A 25495-nucleotide genomic window follows, 5' to 3' on the forward strand; every position below is an offset into this window, starting at 1 on the left:
TATATTGAGTGACATTGTGGGAAGTGTAGTAGGCAACATGTACAATCACTTAGCAAACCCAAATGTTTCAATTAATCAAATCTTCTGCCTGCATATATACTTGTACAAAATATTATACAAGTGTCTTTTCAGTGAGGCAGCATTGACTTAAGTACAAAGTTATGGTTTAAACATGTTTTATTTGATGTAAAATCACCTGCAGCCGAAGTTCATATACCATACCGCAAAATGTAATGGTATTACACTGGCCTAAAAGCAAACTACACTGTGAATGAGCATAATTGACGGGCAGAAATGATATTTAAGATACCGACTCAACAAATCTTTTTTACTAAGCGTATCAGTGCATCTGCTACATTTCTGACATCTATAAACAATATCCTTCCTGTTCCAAAGATGTATTGAATATTGAAAATTACAGTGACAAGTTATACTTAGATGTTAACATGGTAAAACTGTACATAACATTTTAGATATGTCACCAAGGTGAGTACTATATCGCGCATATCATCACCTAAGGCAGGGGTGTCAAACTCATTCCATTGAGGGCTGCTGGCTTTTCCTTTAAATTAAGCCCTAGACAACCAGGTGAGTGCAGTGCCTTACTAATCAGTAACCTTAATTCATCAATCAAGTACAAGGGAGGAGCGAAAACCCGCAGACCCTCGGCCCTCCGTAGAATGAATTTGACACGTGTACTAAAGCCTAAGCACATTGTCATTTCAATGTATTCTTGTCTTGCTTTATAGTACGGTGATATTACACTTCCTACAGTATAGGCTAGTAGTAAACTATTCCAATTAAAATGTTGAATGGTTGTAATGCATAGACATCAGCCTCGCTCATCTACAAATATGTCAGTCATTCCGCAGAGGGCCAAGTGTCTGCAGTTTTTTTTTTTCTTCTTTCAATTAAGACCGACAACCCGGTGAGGGGAGTTCCTTACTAATTAGTGACCTTAATTCATCAAGTACATGGGAGGAGTGAAAACCCACAGCCACTTGGCCCTCCGTGGAATGAGTTTGACACACAAAATAGATGACCAACAATTTTAAGGATTTTCATTGGTTGTTAGATTGCGTAGCTAAACTGGGAACTTATTTTGTGCTTGCAAAAATGTTTCCCTTTTTGAGAAATATTTTCCCTTTTACATACAAATTTTAAAGTTCTCAATGACAAGCTGTGAAAGCCAAAGTTAATATTATGACCCGATTTCTGGTTAAAATCGGAATCTTCTGACATTCTTCGAGTCCAACAAAACATATAGCACACAAACAAGCACAATATAGTAGATGATGACAGAGCAATCATTTTGTTTCTTATTTGGAGAACAACCACGTGTCATCCCAAAAGGCCTTGATACAGAAAGTGGTTGTCGAGTGAAAATTAGTCGGGGCATGGACTGATACAAACGGGAAACTGTTGCGTGAAAAACCTAGCCGCGTTGCAGTTCTTGACACAAACCGGTGCGTCTGGCACCTACTACCATACCCCGTTCAAAGGCACTGAAATCTTGTCCATTCACCTTCTGATTGACACACATACACAATCCATGTCACAAGGCTTAAAAATCCTTCTTTAACCTGTCCCCTCCCTTTCATACACTGATTGAAGTAGATTTAACAAGTGACCTCAATAAGGGATCATAGCTTTCACCTGGTCAACTCTGGACCTCAAAGCCAGTGCCACTGCATTTTTTTTAACCAGGGAGATATTTAGACCTGGGACACCAGGTGTGTGAAATTATTAACAGGAAAACCAGCAGGCTCTGGACCTCGTAGGGTAAGAGTTGAATATCCCTGGGCTATGTAATGGAAAGAGCAGGTGTCCTTAATGTTTTGTGTACTCTGTATGTTACATCTTCGGGCGTTGTAGGAAAGATGCAGTGTTAAAAACACTCGTCAGCCTAAGTTCCATTGCTATCGGGAAACCGGGCCCTGGACTATCCAGTCCATACATTGACAATGATTCAAGAAGACACATTTCAAACCGTGAAGTTCTTAGGGACCAGGAGTGAATACCACTGCCTTTGGAGACTAGATACAAGCCTGGGTTTATACACAACCCAGTGGAGGTGTATCTTTAGGGGTTGACAAAAAGTGACAAATCCTTGCATCTCATGATTGCCCACAAACTGGCAGTTACCAGGGGATCCCTGTAGCCCTCTCTCATATATTCACTCTGTTCGAGTACAGGCAGGGTTCTGCAGCTGTCCTAATTAACATGTCCACAATCCACATAGAGAAGAGAGCAAACGGCACCATCATCTGATTCTCAATTCGCCAGCCTTCAAATGTATTTTCTTTGTAGTCCATTAGAATAACAAGTACAAGGGAAGTTTGGTTGAAAGGGAGCTGGGTCTCAAAAGGCAAGGGGACAGAAAAGTAGTATTGCAGTAAAAATATCTGTAAAATCACAGAGGTCTCTAAGTCTGATGTCCGGACACGAAACCGGCCTAGTTGCCACTGTTCAGGATGGACATGAGACGGTCTTCGTCTATGGAGCTGAAGACGTCCAGGTCGTCGAGGACGGCCGGCTGGCTGGAGTTGCCAGGAGAACTGTTGACCATGCCCTCACTCTGGAGCAGGTTCACGATGCTGTTGGGGTAGTTCATCCAGGTGCTGCCGCCACAGCTGTTGTTGACCACAGGGTTGGTGGCAGGTAAGTGGCAGGGTGCCTGAGAGACCGACACCCTACTGTTCCCTGGCCCCTCTCCAGCCAGACCACTCTGGACCAGCATAGCCTGGAATTCGTCGATGTTTATGCTATCTAGTGTCCCTGACTGGTGGACCTCAGAGAAGCTGGGGAACTCGGGTAGCTCCTCATCCACCATGGGGCCATCCACCCTGAACTGGGAATCCTGGACCCCGAAGGTAGAGGTGGGCTCTGGGGTAGCGGCTGCGTTCACTGGCTCCTGGGGACTAATGAAGGTGGAGAAGCTAAAGCCGTGGAGGTCCGACAGGTTGACGGTGGGGAAGGCCTGTGAGGTGGCTGCAGATCCCTGGGGGTTGGTGGTGAATCGGGCCACGGGGGTGGCTTTGTGTTGGGAGTCCAAGGTCAGGCTGTTGAGGAACTTCCAGGTCTCTGCTGGAGTGGAGGAGGAGGGCTCTGCTTTGGGCTGGGTTTGGAACAGCTGGCCAGGCTGGGGGCTGTCGTAGTACGGCTGGGGCTTCACAGAGGTGGCATGAGGGGGCGCCACTGGGTTCACTGCAAGAGACAAACAGTCAATACCACTGTCCCCTACCCAATGCTGTTGAATTTACAAATGAACTTAGAAACATAACTGTTTAGGGACCCTATGTTATCTATGTTAACTTCTGGCCACTAATGTTACATACAGAACACCCTTAACTGTATGAAGAAGAAACAGCTAAATAAGTAGGATGATTTACCAGGCTGGCTAGCTACTGGCTTGGCGGCGACTGTTCTTCTGGCAGTGTTGAAAGGCCTCTCTGCTGGCATGGCCACTGGAATTCAAACATAAACCATCACACATTAACTCCCCCAAAACCATCAGATGACACAGCTGTCTAGTTCAGTGAGTGACATGGATCATTATAGACACCTACCTGATATGGACCCCAGCTTCAGATTCTGGAACATTCCCTCTGTCCGTTTTCGCTTCTCTATCAGTCTATATTCATCTGTATAGTGAAAAAATAAGACTTAGTTTGGGTGAAAGGCTTTGCATGACAACTTCACAGCCTACAGGAGTGTCGCCAAAAGAAACCAAACGGGTCGTCATAGTAACGAAAAGGGAAGAGACCTGGGTCGGAGGGCAGGAATTGGAAGTCCATTGGCTCGCTGACCTCGCGGTCCGAGGGCCTGCGGAGCTGCATCTTCACTCTGATTGGCTCAGTCAGGTTGGTGTCGTAGAAGGGCGGGGTACGGAACACGATGGCCACCTGCCTGTGGACGTCCGCCTGGGAGAAGGTGCCCTTCCCCTCCCACGAGTCCTGGAAGAACCGTACCTCGATGTCCTCTGTGGAGGGAACAAAGAAGAGGTGGAAGCGGGGATGGGAAGGAGGAGGTGAGTTTCTGGCTGGGAGAATTCATTCAGGGCCAGTCCAGCTGACCTGGTAACATTTTGTAACAACATAATTGGTAGCCCACAGTTTCATGTAATACAGAGGAGATAATAGTCCCTTCGTTCTAAGTTTGAACAATTAAGTGGGCTTATACACAATACTATCAAATGGGTGTCAGTTAAGTGGCTACCAGTGGGCTTATACACTATGATTTCAAATGGATGTCAATTAAGTAAGTGGTTACCAGTGGGCTTATACACCATGATTTCAAATGGGTGTCCGGCAAAGAGGAACTTCAAAAGAGTCCACACACTAACAGGAGAACAAAGCCGTTGAATGCAGGTAAAAATAACTAACAGGCTCAACTCAATAACACCAACAACAATTGGAGTGTTTGTGTCAGACAAACCTTTTTGCACTTTGTCACAGAGTAGGAAGATCTCGTCCCCTCCTCTGCAGCTCCCAGAGTTTCTGTTCACTCGACAGATCTTCAATTCTGCTGTGTTGGGTGCTCCTGTGAGAGAGAGAGACAGGAGTGAAGGAGCGTTAAAGGGCCACAGCACCTGTCTAGCTCATGTTTATAAATGAGTGAAACTGACAGAGTAAACAGTGGAACAGGAACAGCCCGGACAGAACAGTTACAGATGAGGGAGCCAGTGTGTACTCGGTGAGTGTTTGGTGAGTGTGTGTATCTAAAGATTGTATCTCGTGTGTGAGTGTGTGTGTGTAGCAGACTCACTGTTGTCGTAGATGGGCTGAGACACCACGGGCTCCAGAGGGTGGAGTTCACCGGTAGGTAGAGTGATCGAGGCCTGGAAACAAAGCCTCACTGCATTCAGGTCAAACTCCTCCTCCCACACCTTCGCCTCGGGAACTACCGCCAAAACACAACACAGTCAGTCACAAAGCCAAAGGGTGTGGCATCTGGGATTGGCTATCTGGCATTGACAAGTGATAAAACAAAATCGATAGTTACATATCGCAATAATATTTTTCTCATACTACAGCAAACATACAGTGAGCAATATGTTTGTAACATCAAATTGCAATAAACTCGCAGTATCAAACGCAATATATATAGAATCGTGAGAATCACAATACATATCGTATCGGCATATAAGTATCGTGATAAGATGAGGTCTCTGGCAATTCCCAGCCCTAGCATTGACTGTATCGTGTCATGGTCACAGAGGACAAATACATTATTATTCACACAACATTATTGGATTAAACCAAGGTAAACAAAACATGAAAATGAGATTGGATGAGTCAATATGTGCATAACTGTCAATGTTATGACAATGGACCGACTGTGTGTGTGTGTGTGTGTGTGTGTGTGTCTGTCTGTACTCACTGTTGAAGGGGTTGTTTTGGGTCTGCAGTCTACAGGAAACTGCTTCGTTCACATCCTTTTTCTTCACACACTGAATGCCCAGGTTCTGAAAACTGAGATCAGTGAGAGGAGTCAGAGTGAACGTGTGTGAAAGTGAGATAGAGATCGACCACAAGAGGGTGCTTCATTCAACCACACTCTGGTTCTCGTCTTTAAAAAAATCAAGACTATGTGAAACAACTTTTCCTGACCTAAATGGTCATATAAATGATTAACTGGTAATCTTTTGGTCATCCAAGTATATGTCTTCTATCACACTCACACACAGTCTAACCTGTGTACTCGTCTCTCCTGCAGGTCTGCCTCATAGTAGCCATGTTTGCAGTCTTTCCCCACCAGCTCGTGAGGGTGGGGCTTGTGAGGCGGGTTCTTGGTCACCAAGGAGACACGGACACGCAGGGGACCATTGTAGTTGTGCACCTGCATGGGAGCAAACCAGTTTAGCAGGATGTGTGTCATCACTCGCCACAAAATCTCCACCACTTCCTTTCCTATGTCATAAAGCAAGGTGGGTCATGTCTAGATGGGATACAGCTTCTGTCAAATTTGACATAAAAAATTATATATTTTTTTTACATTTTAGCTAACCCTAACCCTTTTCCTAACCTTAACCTGACACATGAATTAACATGAATTAACCTAACCTGCTGTGTAAGGTATCCTAAACCTGCTAAAAAAAAGTCAATTTCAACAAAAGCTATAGACAAAACCCCTGTTATGTAGTAGTAAAACAGACAGCTATGGTTATAACTAGACAAAATGGCTAATTTGCGTAACACATTGTATAATCATTTATCCATCAAATACAGTATATTAGAATATATGGTGAACGTAGTCATGGTTTTGAAGGTCTCTGAACGTCTCAATAAGCTACAGTGCAAATAAAGCATGGCCCCTTAATACATTGTTAGCTCAGTGTGCCAATTATGTGTAATTTAAAGGTGCCCTAACCTTGATGGCGGGGTGTGTCTTGGTGGTATCGTTGCTCTTCTCTCCCGGGATGCTGCCCGCTGAGCGCCCCTCACACTTGTACCTGAACCTCATGCCTCTCGGCTTGGGCTGCTCAATGATCTCTATGAAAGAATTCCCTGCAGAGAGAGAGAGAGAAATACACTGTGACCTTCATTCCAATGGGATCTCTATCTCAATGTAACTGATTGGCACACATACACAATCAATGTCTCAATTGTCTGAAGGCTTAAAATCCTTATTTAACCTGTCTCCTCCCCTTTCTGTACACTGATTGAAGTTGATTTCAGTGTATACATGGATGCCAAGGGAAGTCAGGCTTTTGTCTCTGTGTTTCATAATTTTCCTTCAATTCGCAAGAGGCTGAATGGGTCTCGCCGGAGAAAGCATCCGAGCGGGCAAAACAGCACCCCTCTGTCTCTGTACGTGTAGGCCATCTATCTGATGCTGTCTGGTCAAAAAGAGAGTATGACATTGTTGCCGCCCGTAGCATTGAATATAAGGGAAGCTAGCGAGCATTTGGCCTCCCTTGATTAATAAAAAAGTATTAAATAATAGCCACTCAGCGTTGAGCTAAACTGAGTGAGCTCAACTGTGAATCTATTGCCTGCTCCTGTTGGATTATTAAACCATTGTTAATTCGACGTTGTCTGCATCTGGGTCTACCTTCATACCTGATAGATAGGGATTTGGACATGTGGTTTTACTTAATTCTCCGTATTGGCCAATGATTATAACGGCAATTCTGATCCAACCATAAATTCATACATTGTGCCCCTGGCCTGAGAGGATGGAAGTTCAATATTTACCTAGATGTAGAAGGCTAATGTTAACTAGCTAACGTTGCCCATCAAAGGAAGTTAGGCTAGCGAGCAAACATTTTAGCAAGGTAGCCTACGACAACAAAAAATGTAAGCGTGACGTGTACTGTATCACAGAGTCATATACCTTTTCGTCAACATGAAAAGATTGGAGGATGGCGAGGGTGAGTCAACATGTTTTTTCTACTTGCACGAACACACACACACACACACACACACACACACACAGAAATCAGAACCATGGACAGCCACATCATATTTAGCTTACGTTGATTGGACTAAATTGTTTTTGGTATCTTATAGTTACCACTGTATTAGACTAAGCATAACTGATTTTATGATGATGAAAAGGTGCTGGAATAGTGGAGGCAGCTCCTGTTTTCTTTGCAACTTGCGGTAACTCCGTGGTTCTAAATCAGTAGTTGTATAGTCGTCCGAAAATGTCGGAAACATGAACTTACTTGACCATGCTGTAGGTCATGTTACTGTTGCTCTCCGGTTATGTGATGAAACAAAAACATTTCTGCCTTGACTTCCCCAGTGATTTACCCAGTGGTTTCATCTACTGGTGGATTTAACAGGTGACATCAATAAGGGAATCATACAGTACCATTCAAAAGTTTGGACACACCTACTCATTCCAGAGTTTATTTATTTTTACTATTTTCTACATTGTAAAATAATAGTGAAGACATCAAAACTATGAAATAACATATAGAATCATGTAGTAACCAAAAAAGTGTTAAACAAATCAAAATATATTTTATATTTGAGATTCTTCAAAGTAGTCACCTTGACAGATTTGCACACGCTTGGCATTCTCTCAACCAGCTTCATGAGGTAGTCACCTGGAATGCATTTCAATTAACAGGTGTGCCTTGTTAAAAGTTCATTTGTGGAATTTCTTTCCTTCTTAATGCGTTTAAGCCAATCAGTTGTGTTGTGACAAGGCAGGGGTGGTATACAGAAGATAGCCCTATTTGGTAAAAGACCAAGTCTATATTATGGCAAGAGCAGCTCAAATAAGCAAATAGAAACAACAGTTCATCATTACTTTAAGGCATGAAGGTCAGTCAATCCGGAAAATGTCAAGAACTTTAAAAGTTTCTTCAAGTGCAGTCGCAAAAACCATCAAGCGCTATGATGAAACTGGTTCTCATGAGAACCACCACAAGAAAGGAAGACCCAGAGTTACCTCTGCTGCAGAGGATAAGTTCATTAGAGTTACCAGCCTCAGAAATTGCAGCCCAATAAATAATTCACAGAGTTCAAGTAACAGACACATCACAACATCAACTGCTCAGAAGAGACTGCGTGAATCAAGCCTTCATGGTCGAATGCTGCAAAGAAACCACTACTAAATGGCACCCCCTTACAATTTCTGGTTGCGACAACCAATCATATTGCCGTCTGCAACCAAGAAGTAACTAAGAATTGCACTCCCCAACCAATCCGAGACGCCAGTGCAACCAAGAAGTAACCAAGAATTGACCAATGAGGATAGAGCTATGACAGGACCTTCAAACGCTAGAAGAGGACCATGGAAAAATATATTTTTTGTTCGAGTTATCTTAAGTAATGTTCGAGTTATCTTAATTAATGTTCGAGTTATCTTAATTAATGTTCGAGTTATCTTAAGTAATGTTCGAGTTATCTTAAGTAATGTTCGAGTTATCTTAAGTAATGTTCGAGTTATCTTAAGTAATGTTCGAGTTATCTTAAGTAATGTTCGAGTTATCTTAAGTAATGTTCGAGTTATCTTAAGTAATGTTCGAGTTATCTTAATTAATGTTCGAGTTATCTTAAGTAATGTTAGCTACGACTTTTTGTTGTCTGCTGTTTTCATTGATCATCATCATCAATTGGAATATCTAGCTGGTAAAAATATCTAGCTGGTTAAACCGTTAGCACGGTTAACAAGATTTACAGTCTAACTACATTAACGCTATCTAACTCGTTAGTAAACTGGTGTTTTGACACTAACACAGTTTATCGACGTAACGTAGCTAGCTTAATGTCCGATGACTCTGACCATCAAAATAGTCTTAACCCCACTAATGTTATTTACATACTTATCTGGAGTTATTATTTTCTTATTACCATAGCTAGCTATCTAAACAAAGTGAGATTTTTATAGCTAGTGTTTTGTCACTCAACTCAGCATCAGCAAACCACTCCTTTTCTCTTTTAATTCATTTTGCAAATTGGACTAGACATGGCTATAGGGCAAACACTGTCTTGATATCAAATAGGCTAGTGTCATCATGTTAATTATGAATTAAAAGGCACGAATGATATCCTATGCACTTGCTTATGCTGGTGTATCTGTTTGTGGTAGAATTGTGCTTTAGCAAGTAGCTAGAGATGACAACATAGGTTGCTAGAGTGAAGGTCATCAGTTGGAACAAATTGTTCCTTACACTGTTCCACGCAAATACACTGGTCAAATCAAATGTTATTTGTCACATGCACTGAATACAACAGGTGTAGACCTTAGAGTGAAATGCTTACTTACAAGCCCTTAACCAACGATGCAGTTTAAGAAAATACCTAAAAGAAAAAGTTTTTAAAAAAAGTAAAAATAAGAAAAACAAATAATTTAAGAGCAGCAGTAAATAACAATAGTGGGGCTATATACAGGGGGTACCGGTACAGAGTCAATGTGCAGGGGCACCGGTGTCGAGGTAATTGAGATAATTATGTACATGCAGGTAGGGTTGTTAAAGTGGCTATGCATAGATAATAACAGAGAGTAGTACCAGCGTGGGGGGTGCAAATAGTCTGGGTATCCATTTGATTAGCTGTTCAGGAGTCTTATGGCTTGGGGGTAGAAGCTGTTTAGAAGCCTCTTGGACCTAGACTTGGCACTCCGGTACCGCTTTCCGTGTGATAGCAGAGAGAACAGTCTATGACTAGGGTGGCTGGAGTCTTTGACGATTTTTAGGGCCTTCCTCTGACACCGCCTGGTTTAGAGGTCCTGGATGGCAGGAAGCTTGGCCCCAGTGATGTACTGGGTCATACGCACTACCCTCTCTAGTGCCTTGCGGTCGGAGGCCGAGCAGTTGCCATACCAGGCAGTGATGCAACCCATCAGGATGCTCTCGATGGTGCAGCTGTAAAATCTTTTGAAGATCTGAGGACCCATGCCAAATCTTTTCAGTCTCCTGAGGGGGAATAAGTTTTGTCGTGCCCTCTTCACAACTGTCTTGGTGTGCTTGGACCATGTTAGTTTGTTGTTGATGTGGACGCCAAGGAACTTGAAGCTCTCAACCTGCTCCACTGTAGCTCCATCGATGAGAATGGGGGTGTGCTCGGTCCTCTTTTTCCTGTAGTCCACAATCAACTCCTTTGTCTTGATCACGTTGAGGTAGAGGTGGTTGTCCTTGCACCACATGGTCAGGTCTCTGACCTCCTCCCTATAGGCTGTCTCATCATTGTCGGTGATCAGGCCTACCACTGTTGTGTCATCTGCAAATTTAATGATGGTGTTGGAGTTGAGCCTGGCCGTGCAGTCATGAGTGAACAGGGAGTACAGGAGGAGGCGATTGAGCACGCACCCCTGACGGGCCGCCGTGTTGAGGATCAGCGTGGCGGATGTGTTGTTACCTACCCTTACCACCTGGGGGCAGCCCGTCAGGAAGTCTAGGATCCAGTTGCAGAGGGAGCTGTTTAGTCCCAGGGTCCTCAGCTTAGTGATGAGTTTTGAGGGCACTATGGTGTTGAACGCTGAGCTGTAGTCAATGAATAGCATTCTCACATAGGTGTTCCTTTAATCCAGGTGGGAAAGGGCAGTGTGGAGTGCAATAGAGATTGCATCATCTGTGGATCTGTTGGTGCGGTAGGCAAATTGGAGTGGGTCTAGGGTTTCTGGAATAATGGTGTTGATGTGAGCCATGACCAGCCTTTCAAAGCATTTCATTGCTACAGATGTTAGTGCTACGGGTTGGTACTCATTTAGGCAGGTTACCTTAGTGTTCTTGGGCACAGGTACTATGGTGGTATTACAGACTCAGACAGGGAGAGGTTGAAAATGTAAGTGAAGACACTTGCCATTTGGTCAGCGCATGCTCGGAGTACACGTCCTGGTAATCGGTCTGGCCCAGCGGCCTTGTGAATGTTGACCTGTTTAACCTGTCTGGGCTAGGGGACAGTATTTTCACGGCCGGATGAAAAATGTACCCAATTTAAACAGGTTACTACTCTGGCCCAGAAACTAGAATATGCATATTATTAGTAGATTTGGATAGAAAACACTCTGAAGTTTCTAAAACGGTTTGAATGGTGTCTGTGAGTATAACAGAACTCATACGGCAGGCAAAAACCTGAGAAAAAGTCAACCAGGAAGTGGAGGGTCTAAGAATTGTAGTTCTTCTTTCTAGTCCCTTTCAAAACTACAGTATCTGTGGGGTTACGTTGCACTTCCTAAGGCTTCCATTGGCTGTCAGAAGCCTTCAGAAAGTTGTTTCAGCCTTCTCCTGTTACTGGGGAGATAATAGGAGCTCAGTTACTGAGTGGACTGCCTGTGGACAAAGGGATTGGATATGCGCAGGCACGCCGTTCCTTCTTTTTCTCCTTGAATGAATACGCTATTGTCCGGTTGGAATATTATCGCAATTTTACGTTAAAAATACCATAAAGATTGATTTTAAACAGCGTTTGACATGCTTCTAAGTAGGGTAATGGAACATTTTGACTTTTCGTCTCTGGTACCGCGCTCGCGTGTTATGCCTTTGGATAGTGCTCTGAACGCACGAACAAAACGGAGGTATTTGGACATAAATATGTATTATTTCGAACAAAAACAACATTTCTTGTGGAAGTAGCAGTCCTGGGAGTGCATTCTGACGAAGATCAGCAAAGGTAAGAGAATATTTCTAATACTAATTCTGAGTTTAGGATGCCCTGAACTTGGCGGGTGTCTGTAGAGCTTGCTGTGATGGCTGAGCTATGTACTCAGAATATTGAAAAATGTGCTTTCTCCGTAAAGCTATTTTAAAATCTGACAAAGCGGTTGCATCCAGGAGTAGTCTATCTATAATTCTTTCAATAATTGTTAAATATTTTGTCAACGTTTATGATAAGTATTTTTGTAAATTGATGTGCACATTCACCGGAGGGTTTTGGTGGGAATACATTTTCTGAACATCACGCGCAATGTAAAATGCTGTTTTTGGATATAAATATGAACTTTATCGAACAAAACATACATGTATTGTGTAACATAATGTCCTAGGAGTGTCATCTGATGAAGATCGTCAAAGGTTAGTGCTTCATTTAGCTGTGTTTTGGGTTTTATTGACACATGTCCTTGCTTGAAAAATGGCTGTGTGATTATTTTTGTCTATGTACTCTCCTAACATAATCTAATGTTTTGCTTTCGCTGTAAAGCCTTTTTGAAATCGGACAATGTGGTTACATCAAGGAGAAGTGTATCTTTAAAATGGTGTAAAATTGTTGTATGTTTGAGAAAGTTGAATTATGACATTTTGTTGTTTTTGAATTTGCCGTCCTGATATTTCACTGGCTGTGTCCCGCAGGTGGGACGCTAGCGTCCCATGTAGCCCATAGAAGTTAAAGGTCTTACTCACATTGGCTGCAGAGAGCGTGATCACACAGTCATCCGGAACAGTTGACGCTCTCATGCATGTCTCAGTGTTACTTGCCTCGAAGCGAACATAGAAGTTATTTAGCTCGTCTGGTAGGCTCGTGTCACTAGGCAGCTCTCGGCTGTGCTTCCCTTTGTAGTCTGTAATAGTTTGCAAGCCCTGCCACATCTGACGAGCGTCAGTGTAGTACAATTGGTGTAGTACAATTCGGTGTAGTACAATTCGACCTTAGTCCTGTATTGACGCTTTGCCTGTTTGATGGTCCGTTGGAGGGCATAGCGGGATTTCTTATAAGCTTCCGGGTTAGAGTCCCGCTCCTTGAAAGCGGCAGCTCTACCCTTTAGCTCAGTGCGAATGTTGCCTGTAATCCATGGCTTCTGGTTGGGGTATGTAAGTACAGTCACTGTGGGGACGACGTCCACTTATTGATAAAGCCAGTGACTGATGTGGTGTACTCCTCAATGCCATCGGAAGAATCCCGGAACATATTCCAGTCTGTGATAGCAAAACAGTCCTGTAGTTTAGCATCTGCTTCATCTGACCTCTTTTTTATAGACCGAGTCACTGGTGCTTCCTGCTTGAATTTTTGCTTGTAAGCAGGAATCAGGAGGATAGAGTTATGGTCAGATTTGCCAAATGGAGGGCAAGGGAGAGCTTTGTACACGTCTCTGTGTGTGGAGTAGAAGTGGTCTTCCTGTCTGCTTATCGCGGAATACAGCTCATTTAGTGCGGTTTTAGTTCCAACCTCACTCTGTGGTGGTATATAGACATCTACGAAAAAAAACAGATGAAATCTCTGGGTAAATAGTGAGGTCTATACTCCACCTCAAGCGAGTAAAACTTTGAGACTTCCTTAGATATAGTCCACCAACTGTTGTTTACATAAATGCATAGGCCCACGCCCCGTGTCTTACCAGAGGTTGCTGTTCTGTCTTGCCGATAGAGTGTATAACCCGCCAGCTCTATGTTCTTAATGTTGTCGTTCAGCCACGACTCGGTGAAACATAAAATATTGCAGTTTTTAATGTCCCGTTGGTAGCATATACGTGCTTTCAGTTCGTCCCATTTATTTTCTAGCGATTGAACGTTAACTAGCAGAAGAGGGCAAGGGCAGATTAGCCACTCGTCGCCTGGTCCTCACAAGGCACCTTGATCTTTTGCCTCTAAATATACGTTTCCTTCTCCAGCGAATCACGGGGATCGGGCCTGGTCAGGTGTCAACAGTATATCCCTTGCGTCAAACTCATTGAAGAAAAACTCTTCGTCCAGTTTGAGGTGAGCGATCCCAGTTCTGATGTTTAGAAGCTCTTTTCGGTCATAGGAGAAGGTAGCAGCAACGTTATGTACAAAACAAGTTACAAACAACGCGAAAAAAAACAACAACAAAATAGCATGATTGGTTGAGGGCCGATAAAACGGCAGCCCTACCCACCGGCGCCATCATCTTGACTGGTAATGGCAATATAATGCAATTAATTAATAATCTAATGCAGCTTTTATATTTAATACAAACAGCAACACATTTCTCTTTGTGAAATGTTATTATAGAATTATTCCATACTCAATCCGGTGTATTCTCATATATTTATGTCGTTTTTTTTCTTTAGGGGAGCTGATAGGTTTGGAGTACCTCTTCGATCAAACTGGTTTGGTGCTGCAGGATTACAAGGCTGCCATTGAGGAACTGGAGACAGGTGATCCTGATGTCCAAGAGGAGGATGATGAGGGCTTTGTAGAGCTTGTGGAATTTCAGGACCTGACAGTTCCAGTGGTGGAGACAGCCCTGCCTCTTGTTGGCCCCTTTCGTCCTACTCCCACCCCCTCTACCAGAATCCAGTCTACAGCTGCATCAGCCAGTCCCCTGTCCTCCACTCCTGTTCGGGTTAATATTACTCCTTAGTCCAAGGACCATAAATGTTATTTTTAGTGTGAATTGACTCTGACAGTCAAAACAGCCAAATACACCTTCTGATCGTGAATCGATTCTCAATTCCGGTACGGGTTTAGAAACATAAAACACAGCAAAATAATTTCACATGCAAAATACACACTTAGTGTACACTGTTTTAACACAGTTGCAGCCAAGCATATTGTTTTGGGACAACATGTTGCGGCACCCTTCTTCTGTTTACACATAGGTGTTAGGAGACACAGATAGATTTTTAGCACAGACTCTGAAAACACGCGCTGTAACATGGAGATATGGCCGTGTGGTAAGGTAACATTAACCCTATAAAGGTGTGTATAATTTTAACCTTTTGTTTAGAGTCTGGGCTCTAAACAAAACTCACCCGTACAGAAGACGCCTTCATCCAATAACTCTTATGTGTGATGTAATGAAGTGAGAGTCATGATCAACAGGCTATCTCGATAGAAGCAAAGAGTTGGAATACAAACTAAATATACAGTGAGCTCCAAAAGTATAGGGATAGTAAAATATTTGGTTCTTTTGGCTCTGTACTCCAGCACTTTGGGTTTGAAATGATACAAAGTGCAGACTGTCAGCTTTAATTTGTACATAGTCCCCCCCATTTAAGAGGAACCAAAAGTATTGGGACAAATTAACTTATGTTTATTAAAGTAGTCAAAGTTTAGTATTTGGTCCCATATTCATAGCACACAATGATTACATCAAGCTTGTGACTATACAAACTGTTGGACGCATTTGCTCTTTGTTTTGGTTGTGTTTCAGATGATTTTGTGCCCAATAGAAATAACTGTTTTTTAATGTATTGTCATTTTGGAGTCACTTATTGTAAATAAGAATAGAATATGTTTCTAAACACTTCTACATTAATGTGGATGATACCAGGATTGCGGATAGTCCTGATGAATTCTGAATAATGATGAGTGAGAAAGTTACAGACACACAAATATCATGCTGTATGACATAAGGGCTATGTTGAGAGGTAGCTTGCAAGTAAGCATTTCATTGCACTGTTTACACCCCGCTGTATTCTGTATATATGATTTGTAAAATTGGGTTTGATTTTATTTTTGACAGTAAGGATGCTTGCCCTTTCAGAAGACATAGTTCTGAAAAAGAGTACACCGGGGCTACTGTATATCTCTGGATACATTTGGCATCCCAGTAACAAGGCACACTTGTTGGGTCAACACGAGATGCAGTTCAACCTTTAAAGAAAGCAGACCTTCAAGTAGGTTGTTGAAAATGCTCTGTGGTATGCTGGGTATTTAGTGGCATCGATGAACAGTGACGCAAAAAAAAAAAAAAACATGCTGCTAATCAGATTACTTTGAAGGTGTACCTGGAGGTCCCGCCCCACCATCCAGTCCACACATCTATCCGCATCAGTCCTCCGCTCCTGTATGTACTACTCCACCACCAGCTGGTACTCTGTCCGTGGACTTGACACCTGTGCCCTGCTGGGCCTCTGTTCATGATCTCCACACCTGTGCCCGTCTGGGCCTCTGTTCATGATCTCCACACCTGTGCCCGGCTGGGCCTCTGTCCGTGCCCTCGACACCCGTGGCTGACACCGGTGCCCGGCTGGGCCTCTGTTCATGATCTCCACACCTGTGCCCGGCTGGGCCTCTGTCTGTGGCTGACACCGGTGCCCGGCTGGGCCTCTGTTCATGATCTCCACACCTGTGCCCGGCTGGGCCTCTGTCCGTGGCCGACACCGGTGCCCGGCTGGGTCTTTGTTCATGATCTCCACACTGGTGCCCGGCTGGGTCTTTGTTCATGATCTCCACACCTGTGCCCGGCTGGGTCTCTGTCTTTGAATTCCACACCTATGCTCGAGTGTCCCTCAGTCAGCCCGTCCTCTGCTCCTTACAGGCTGGGCATTCTGATGGCATTCTTAATTCACTCTGAGCACAAAACCCCTTATCTGAATTCTCTAATTACATTTTGATCAAGTGTCAGTCTTTGAATGCTCCATTGTATAAACAATTTAATTTTCCTGCTTGCGTGCCTTGTGCACTGATTTCAAACAATTTGAATATATTTGTCATTCTCACGTCTTCCTCCAATTCTGTTTTGAATTACTTTCTTGATTTACAATCAAAACAATTTAGCCAACATTACGTTTTCAATGTGAACTTGATATTAAATGTATAGATATACTCTGCATATGTGGGAACTCCTTCTAGACTGAAAAGCATTCCAGGTGAATCTGGTTGAGAGAATACCAAGAGTGTGCACAGCTGTCATCAAGGCAAAGGGTGGCTACTTTGAAGAATCTCAAATATAAAATATATTTTTATTTGTTTAACACTTATTTGTTTACTACATGATTCCATATGTGTATAAAGAAAACCCCCTTGAATGAGTAGGTATGTCCAAACTTTTGACGAGTACTGTAGCTTTCACCTGGTCAGTCTATGTCATGGAAAGAGCAGTGTATATCAGTATGTGTTTCAAAATAAAGCTGATGCTTCAAGTGAATACAGTCATGACAAGGGAGAAGCCATAAAGTGAACAGAGGAGACAAACAGAAAACAGGTCCACAGCGTGATATAACTCTCCTTACCTTGGTTCAAAGGGGGCTGTCCCCATCCATACATTCCTATGGAGATGGGAGAAATTGACACAAAAACATTTACTAGAACAAATAAGTCAGTAAGAAACAACTATCAACCAAAATCCACAACCCATAATTCCCCTCAACTATTCTCAGATGAGAAAAGGCAGACAAGAACTGCTAATGTTGGAGATCGCAACAGTTCGCGGTACAAATTCAGCTCCTTCTCCATAAGCAGAAGAGTGTTAGCTAAAAGTAGATGTTAAAGGGGGAAGTTCACCCTCAACTCCTACCCTATGAGGTCTGGAGCTTGATGGTTTTCTGTTCTACCTGATAATTAATTGCTCCCACCTGGTGTCCCAGGTCTAAATCAGTCCCTGATTAGAGGGGAACAATGAAAAAATGCAGTGGAACTGGCTTCGAAGTCCAGAGTTGAGTTTGAGTGCCCTGGACCCTTCAAAAACCAAAACGTGCACCCCTTGGGGTCCTGAGGACAGAGTTTGGGAAACCCTGATTTAGATGTAGCTTATAAGAGAATTGTACCCCCTATTTTCGCATTGAAATCAAGGAAGTAGATTAATGCGTGCCGCTAGTCGGGTCGTCACTAGTTACCCCAGCCACAAAGTCATAAAACCTGCCTATCACCACAATTTCTCTTCTTAAAATGTGATTTTAATTATAACCTTAATCTTAAAAGAAGCATTTTTATATAAATATACAGAAATCTAAATACTCAAGCAATGGACCTACAAACTGTCTGGGGCGATGACAAATGGCTAGGCAAGTGTTATAAATGGCCTAGGAGTGTTTTGGGGTGAACTCCCCCTTTAATATATATATATATTTTTTTTTATTTAACCTTTATTTAACTAGGCAAGTCAGTTAAGAACAAATTCTTATTTACAATGACGGCCTAGGAACAGTGGGTTAACTGCCTTGTTCAGGGGAATAACGACAGATTTTTACCTTGTCAGCTCGGGATTCAATCCAGCAAACTGGCCCAATGCTCTAACCACTAGGCTACCTGCTTCCCCAAATAGCTGGAATGCAAAGCTAAATGCATTGAAAACAAAGGAGGTTCCTCTAAAAACACAATAGCAGGCAAGGTATAATTGCTCATAATGTCTGAGTGAACTGCGGATCAATAAAGAAAAGTAAACACAGGGAAAATAAAGATAGTCAGATGACCTTTATTTTTACCACCTGACATCACTTCTATTGTGTCTGAAATAGTTCAATAGAGCAGTTGGTTTATAGAACACATCTACAATAAAGACGTTTTCTAGTTCATGGAAAAAAGACTGGAAACTGTGTTTCTTCCTTGATAGTCAATGATCGATTTTGCATCAACTGGGTGGACGAGATTGATTACACATGGTGTTTGAGCATGGGTTGAGTTGAGTGTTATTACATGACATTAGCATTTTTAGAAAGTTTTCAAAGCCTCCCTTATGTTGTAGCTTTGATGATTGTATAGTTAACTTTGACAATGATGTTCAACTCCTGATAAAACAGTATATTACTCGATTTTCAGACTCGTTTTTAAATCAATGTAAATAATGCAGCAGGAACGAATACATGTACAACTTAGGCTATATTGACAAGAGGTTAATTCATTAGTGAAAGTGGGCGCTCATCAAATGTATTTATAAAGCCCTTTTTACATCAGCAGATGTCACAACGCGCTTATACAGAAACCCATCCTAAAGCCCCAAACAGCAAGCCATGCAGAAGCCCACAGTTACCAGACTAAGGCCATCTTCAAAGCGAAAGTAACGCCCTGGCACGCAATTGACAAACCCAGTGCCTTTATTATTTCAATGTGCCATCACCGACTGTCCCACACGTGACATATTACAAGAACGTTTGCTTTTTGTGAGGTGCAAATGTGTGTGAGACGCGCCTACCGCATGTGTGTTGTAGCACTGATTTGGGAACAAAGTATCCAGCTTGTTGACGTTCGACCTTCAAGCCTATTAGGTGCAATGTAACGTTGTCACATTGTTATTGCGTTGCTTAAAAACCTGTTTTATTAACCTGTTATTAACCTATCAGCGCAAAACCTCGCTGTGACGACGTATGACGATTTCCTAAATGTCATACATTGTAAACATGTAGGCATTAAACATACAGCTACATCTATCAAATAGGCATATGCAATGTTGTGTAAACACCATGACGTCATTTCGGGGACATTGTCCCCTTAATAATTAGGCTAAGCGTCAACAAAGTTGTATAATTGGTCATACAAGTGAAATATTTCACTGCGGCTAAAGTCAAATATATCGGAGAATCGCGTAGCCTAGGCCTCTTGACTGTCGCACTACCCTAGCGCTGGGATAAAAAGGCATCCATAATGTGCATAGGCTACTGATAGCCTATTCAGCTTCAATGTCACGAAGGATCACGTTCTACTAGATATGATGTAAAATAATACATCTATAATAGATGTGGGCCTATCTCAAACCATGTCCAACTTCCTAGTAGGCTACAGTGCTGGCAAGTCGCGGACAGTGATCTCCATTATGTTGTATTGACTCCTCCTGCGGTAGCACAAAACCAATGGTATCGGGGCTTCCCCCTTGTGCGCAAACAAGTTGCTAAGCTTCACACGAGACTCGAAAATGCATTAACTTTGAGGATCAGTTTGTAAACAAACTTACCATCCATTTCCGACTTCTACTTCTTCCACGTTGGTTATTGGAATAGCCTTTCCCCTAGGGTGTTTGTCCTTTGAAAACAGGTCAATTTGTAAACTTGTCGTGACAGATCGCTCTTTAGCCACCTCCGCCTTGAAGTCTCCAATGCAACTTGCCACCACCACCTAAAATGGGGCGGAAATACCCAAATGACGTAAAGGAACAGAAAATGAATATTGGTTTCGTTGCAGTCATAACACATTTAAAGTTAAAAACAGTCACAAGGGCCGACTGTGAGATTGGGTGCAATTTAACTGCGTCTTTGTAGCCACTATGTTGCGCAAATGTTACAATAAAGTAGGCATATCTACAGTATTTCTATTCTGTTATGTTCAAACTGAGTCGATGGAGAATAAATATTTCAACATGGTAAAATACAATGGTTTGGTAGCCTATCTTGTAAAGTCCAGTGGTTCCCAAACTGTGAGGTGCATCCCAAGTGGATGCACAAATATATACAGTACCAGTCAAAAGTTTGGACACACCTACTCATTCCAGGGACTTTCTTTATTTTCCCTATTTTCTACATTGTAGAATAATAGTGAAGACATCAAAACTATTAAATAACACATATGGAATCATGTAGTAACCAAAAAAGTGTTAAACAAATAAAAATATATTTGAGATTCATCAAAGTAGCCACCCTTTGCCTTGATGAAAGCTTTGCACACGCTTGGCATTCTCTCAACCAGCTTCATGAGGTAGTCACCTGGAATGCATTTCAATTAACAGGTGTGCCTTGTTAAAAGTTAATTTGTGGAATTTCTTTCCTTCTTAATGAGTTTGAGCCGATCAGTTGTGTTGTGACAAGGTAGGGGTGGTATACAGAAGATAGCCCTATTTAGTAAAAGACCAAGTCTATATTATGGCAAGAACAGCTCAAATAAGCAAAGACATGAAGGTCAGTCTTTGAAAGTTTCTTCAAGTGAAATCGCAAACGCCATCAAGCACTATGATGAAACTGGCTTTCATGAGGACAGCCACGGGAAAGGAAGACCCAGAATTACCTCTGCTGCAGACACATCTCAACATCAACTGTTCAGAGGAGACTGCATTGAATCAGGCCTTTATGGTCGAATTGCTGAAAAGAAGCCATTACTAAAGGACACCAATAAGAATAAGAGACTGTCTTGGGCCAAGAAACACAAGCAATGGACATTAGACCGGTGGAAAACTGTCCTTTGGTCTGATGAGTCCAAATTTTAGATTTTTGGTTCCAATTGCAGTGTCTTTGTGAGATGCAGAGTAGGTGAACAGATGATCTCCACATGTGTGGTTCCCACCATGAAACATGGAGGAGAATGTGTGATGGTGTGGGGGTGCTTTGCTGGTGACACTGTCTGTGATTTATTTAGAATTCAAGGCACACTTAACCAGCATGGCTACCACAGCATTCTGCAGCGATACGCCATTCCATCTGGTTTGCATTTAGTAGGACTATCATTTGTTCTTCAACAAGACAATGACCCAACACACCTCCAGGCTGTGTAAGGGCTACTTGACCAAGATTCCATATGTGTTATTTCATAGTTTTGATGTCTTTACTATTATTCTACAATGTTCTACAACACTTGAATGTGTAGGTGTGTCCAACTTTTGACTGGTACTGTATATATTTTTTAAGGAACTCAGTCCGGCTTTCAACTTACTCTCGAAAGTTGTAATAATAGAATGCACAAGGTGCATTTTTTTTATTGGGTAGTGTATCACCAGTTTTCCTCTTGCCCTGTCAGTCATTGCATACCTTAGAGAGTTATTTATAACTTGTCAGAAATGTACAGATCAACTAGCCTATGTCAGCTAACATTTTTAGCTAAGTTGTTTTGCCAATAGATTTTGTAGACATGGCAAAATGTATAGAATTGCAAGAAATAAACTTTAAAACTGCAATATTTTTCTGCACCCCATGGCAAAATGTGTAGAATTGCAGGAAATAAGCTTTAAACCTGCAAAAATGTCTCTCCGCCAACAAGAAGGGTGTGAACAGTTTGTGTCATGAACAGTGCTTGTGCCCATAGAAATAGACAATGCTGGAAGGGGGGCCTGAGTGAAACATTTTGGGAATCCCTGTTATAAGCTACACAACTTGCCCACAGGGGTACGGGTGTCCATTCAATGTCTGTTCTCTGTTGGTTCAACATCATTTCATTGAAATGATGTGGAAACAACGTTGATTCAATCAGTGCATGCCCCATTGGAGGCCACTACCAGCATGTGGTTTCATTATTTTGTTCCTTAAACAATTTGCCCATAAAAAGGCCAATTCCCTATAAACTCTATTTAGTTTGTTGTACATGTAGGCTATATATACTGAACAAAACTATCAATGCAACATGTAAAGTGTTGGTTCCATGTTTCATGAGGTGAAATAAAAGATCACAGAAATGTTCCATATGCACAAAAAGTTTATTTTTCTCAAATTTTGTGCTCAAATTTGTTTACATCCCTGTAAGTGAGCATTTCTCCTTTGCCAAGACAATCCATCCACCTGACAGGTGTGGGATATCAAGAAGCTGATTAAACAGCATGATCATTACACAGGTGATGGGAACAATAAAAGGCCACTCTTAAATGTGCTGTTTTGGCACACAACACAATACCACAGATGTGTCAATTTTGAGGGAGAGTGCAATTGGCATGCTGACTGCAGGAATGTCCACCAGAGCTGTTGCCAGAGAATTGAATGTTCATTTCTCTACCATAGCGTTGTTTTAAAGAATTTGGCAGTATGTCCAACCGGCCTCACAACCTCAGACCAGATGTAACCACGCCAGCCCAGGTCCACCACATCCGGTTTCTTTACCTGCGGGATCATCTGAGACCAGTGTAACAGTATACAGTGAGGGAAAAAAGTATTTGATCCCCTGCTGATTTTGTACGTTTGCCCACTGACAAAGAAATGATCAGTCTATCATTTTAATGGTAGGTTTATTTGAACAGTGAGAGACAGAATAACAACAAAAAAATCCAGAAAAACGCATGTCAAAAATGTTATAAAATGATTTGCATTTTAATGAGGGAAATAAGTATTTGACCCCTCTGCAAAACATGACTTAGCACTTGGTGGCAAAACCCTTGTTGGCAATCACAGAGGTCAGACGTTTCTTGTAGTTGGCCACCAGGTTTGCACACATCTCAGGAGGGATTTTGTCCCACTCCTCATTGCAGATCTTCTCCAAGTCATTAAGGTTTCGAGGCTGACGTTTAGCAACTCGAACCTTCAGCTCCCTCCACAGATTTTCTATGGGATTATGGTCTGGAGACTGGCTAGGCCACTCCAGGACCTTAATGTGCTTCTTCTTGAGCCACTCCTTTGTTGACTTGGCTGTGTGTTTTGGGTCATTGTCATGCTGGAATACCCATCCACGACCCATTTTCAATGCCCCGGCTGAGGGAAGGAGGTTCTCACCCAAGATTTGACGATACATGGCCCCGTCCATCGTCCCTTTGATGCGGTGAAGTTGTCCTGTCCCCTTAGCAGAAAAACACCCCCAAAGCATAATGTTTCCACCTCCATGTTTGACGGTGGGGATGGTGTTCTTGGGGTCATAGGCAGCATTCCTCCTCCAAACACGGCGAGTTGAGTTGATGCCAAAGAGCTCCATTTTGGTCTCATCTGACCACAACACTTTCACCCAGTTGTCCTCTGAATCACTCAGATGTTCATTGGCAAACTCCAGACAGGAATGTATATGTGGTTTCTTGAGCAGGGGGACCTTGCGGGCGCTGCAAGATTTCAGTCCTTCACGGCATAGTGTGTTACCAATTGTTTTCTTGGTGACTATGGTCCCAGCTGCCTTGAGATCATTGACAAGATCCTCCCGTGTAGTTCTGGGCTGATTCCTCACCGTTCTCATGATCATTGCAACTCCACGAGGTGAGATCTTGCATGGAGCCCCAGGCCGAGGGAGATTGACCGTTCTTTTGTGTTTCTTCCATTTGCGAATAATCGCACCAACTGTTGTCACCTTCTCACCAAGCTGCTTGGCGATGGTCTTGTAGCCCATTCCAGCATTGTGTAGGTCTACAGTCTTGTCCCTGACATCCTTGGAGAGCTCTTTGGTCTTGGCCATGGTGGAGAGTTTGGAATCTGATTGATTGACTGCTTCTGTGGACAGGTGTCTTTTATACAGGTAACAAACTGAGATTAGGAGCACTCCCTTTAAGAGTGTGCTCCTAATCTCAGCTCGTTACCTGTATAAAAGACACCTGGGAGCCAGAAATCTTTCTGATTGAGAGGGGGTCAAATACTTATTTCCCTCATTAAAATGCAAATCAATTTATAACATTTTTGACATGCGTTTTTCTGGATTTTTTTGTTGTTATTCTGTCTCTCACTGTTCAAACAAACCTACCATTAAAATGATAGACTGATCATTTCTTTGTCAGTGGGCAAACGTACAAAATCAGCAGGGGATCAAATACTTTTTTCCCTCACTGTAGCATCCGTCCTTCTCCTCGCCCCAACCTGGGCTTGAACCAGGGACCCTATGCACACATCAACAACTGATGCCCACGAATCATCGTTACCCATCGTGCCACAAAAGCCACCGCCCTTTCAGAGCAAGGGGAACAACTACTTCAGGTCTCAGAGCGAGTGACGTCACCCGATTGAAACGCTATTAGCGCGCACCACCGCTAACTGACTAGCCATTTCACATCAGTTACACCAGCACCCAGACAGCTGATGAAACTGAGGGATATTTCGGTCTGTAATAAAGCCCTTTTGTGGGGGAAAACTAATTTTGATTGACTGGCGCTGGCCCCCCAGTGACTGTGCCCCTGCCCAGTCATGTGAAATCCATAGATTAGGGCCTGATGAATGTATTTCAATGGACTATGTCCTTATATGAACTGTAACTCAGTAAAATCGTTGAAATTGTTGCATGTTTCTTTTATTCAGTATATATAACACAGATTGGTAACCTATACTGTCTTGGATAGAGGTAAAGGATAAAGTCACCAGTGCCACAGTGTATACATTTATACTGGTGCACTATTCCGGCTTTTGGATCATGCAGCGCGCCATGTGGCCAGAGGGAGGCACCAAAAGCCAAATTTGGAATCGACAGTTGACCCATCGCCCTCTCGAGTCTCCAAAATCTCTCGTGGACAGACCACATAAACATAATGGCACCGTTAATCGAGCATCTGACCAATTACGCGAGACTTTCAGTTCTCAACTCCAAGAGAATCAAGAATCCCATTGCAGGAGTAATAAAAACAAGCCAGTTTATAAGATTTACAGTAATTTCAATCAATTAAATTCACCCATGTTGAAGTGATTTACAAATAGACTACTGAGATGTTTTATATGTGAAAAAAAATCCTAAAACATTATAAGCGTTACACAATGAATTAAGAAATTTCAAATTGGAATTCCCTTTACTGAAATATGGCCATGGCTAATCATCATTATGCATTATGCTTTATTGGATTTCATTCAATAGGTTAAGTAGGCTATTTCTGCATACTTGTTATTGATCTATAAC

General features: G+C 42.5%; 1 protein-coding gene across 1 annotated transcript; it reads right to left on the reverse strand.

The window, feature by feature from the left end:
• Positions 1 to 1836: 1836 nt before the first annotated feature.
• Positions 1837 to 20150, reverse strand: rela (v-rel avian reticuloendotheliosis viral oncogene homolog A). Its single transcript, XM_029759911.1, has 11 exons — positions 19968 to 20150; positions 17314 to 17349; positions 6373 to 6509; positions 5696 to 5841; positions 5383 to 5474; positions 4768 to 4902; positions 4438 to 4542; positions 3767 to 3982; positions 3570 to 3644; positions 3393 to 3467; positions 1837 to 3207 (listed from the first exon to the last, which is right to left on the reverse strand). The coding sequence occupies exons 1-11, from the start codon at positions 19972 to 19974 to the stop codon at positions 2456 to 2458; spliced, it is 1776 nt and encodes a 591-aa protein (XP_029615771.1). The 5' UTR covers positions 19975 to 20150; the 3' UTR covers positions 1837 to 2455.
• Positions 20151 to 25495: the final 5345 nt, after the last annotated feature.

The sequence above is a fragment of the Salmo trutta genome, chromosome 8 (assembly GCF_901001165.1).
Source record: "Salmo trutta chromosome 8, fSalTru1.1, whole genome shotgun sequence".
NCBI lineage: Eukaryota > Metazoa > Chordata > Actinopteri > Salmoniformes > Salmonidae > Salmo > Salmo trutta.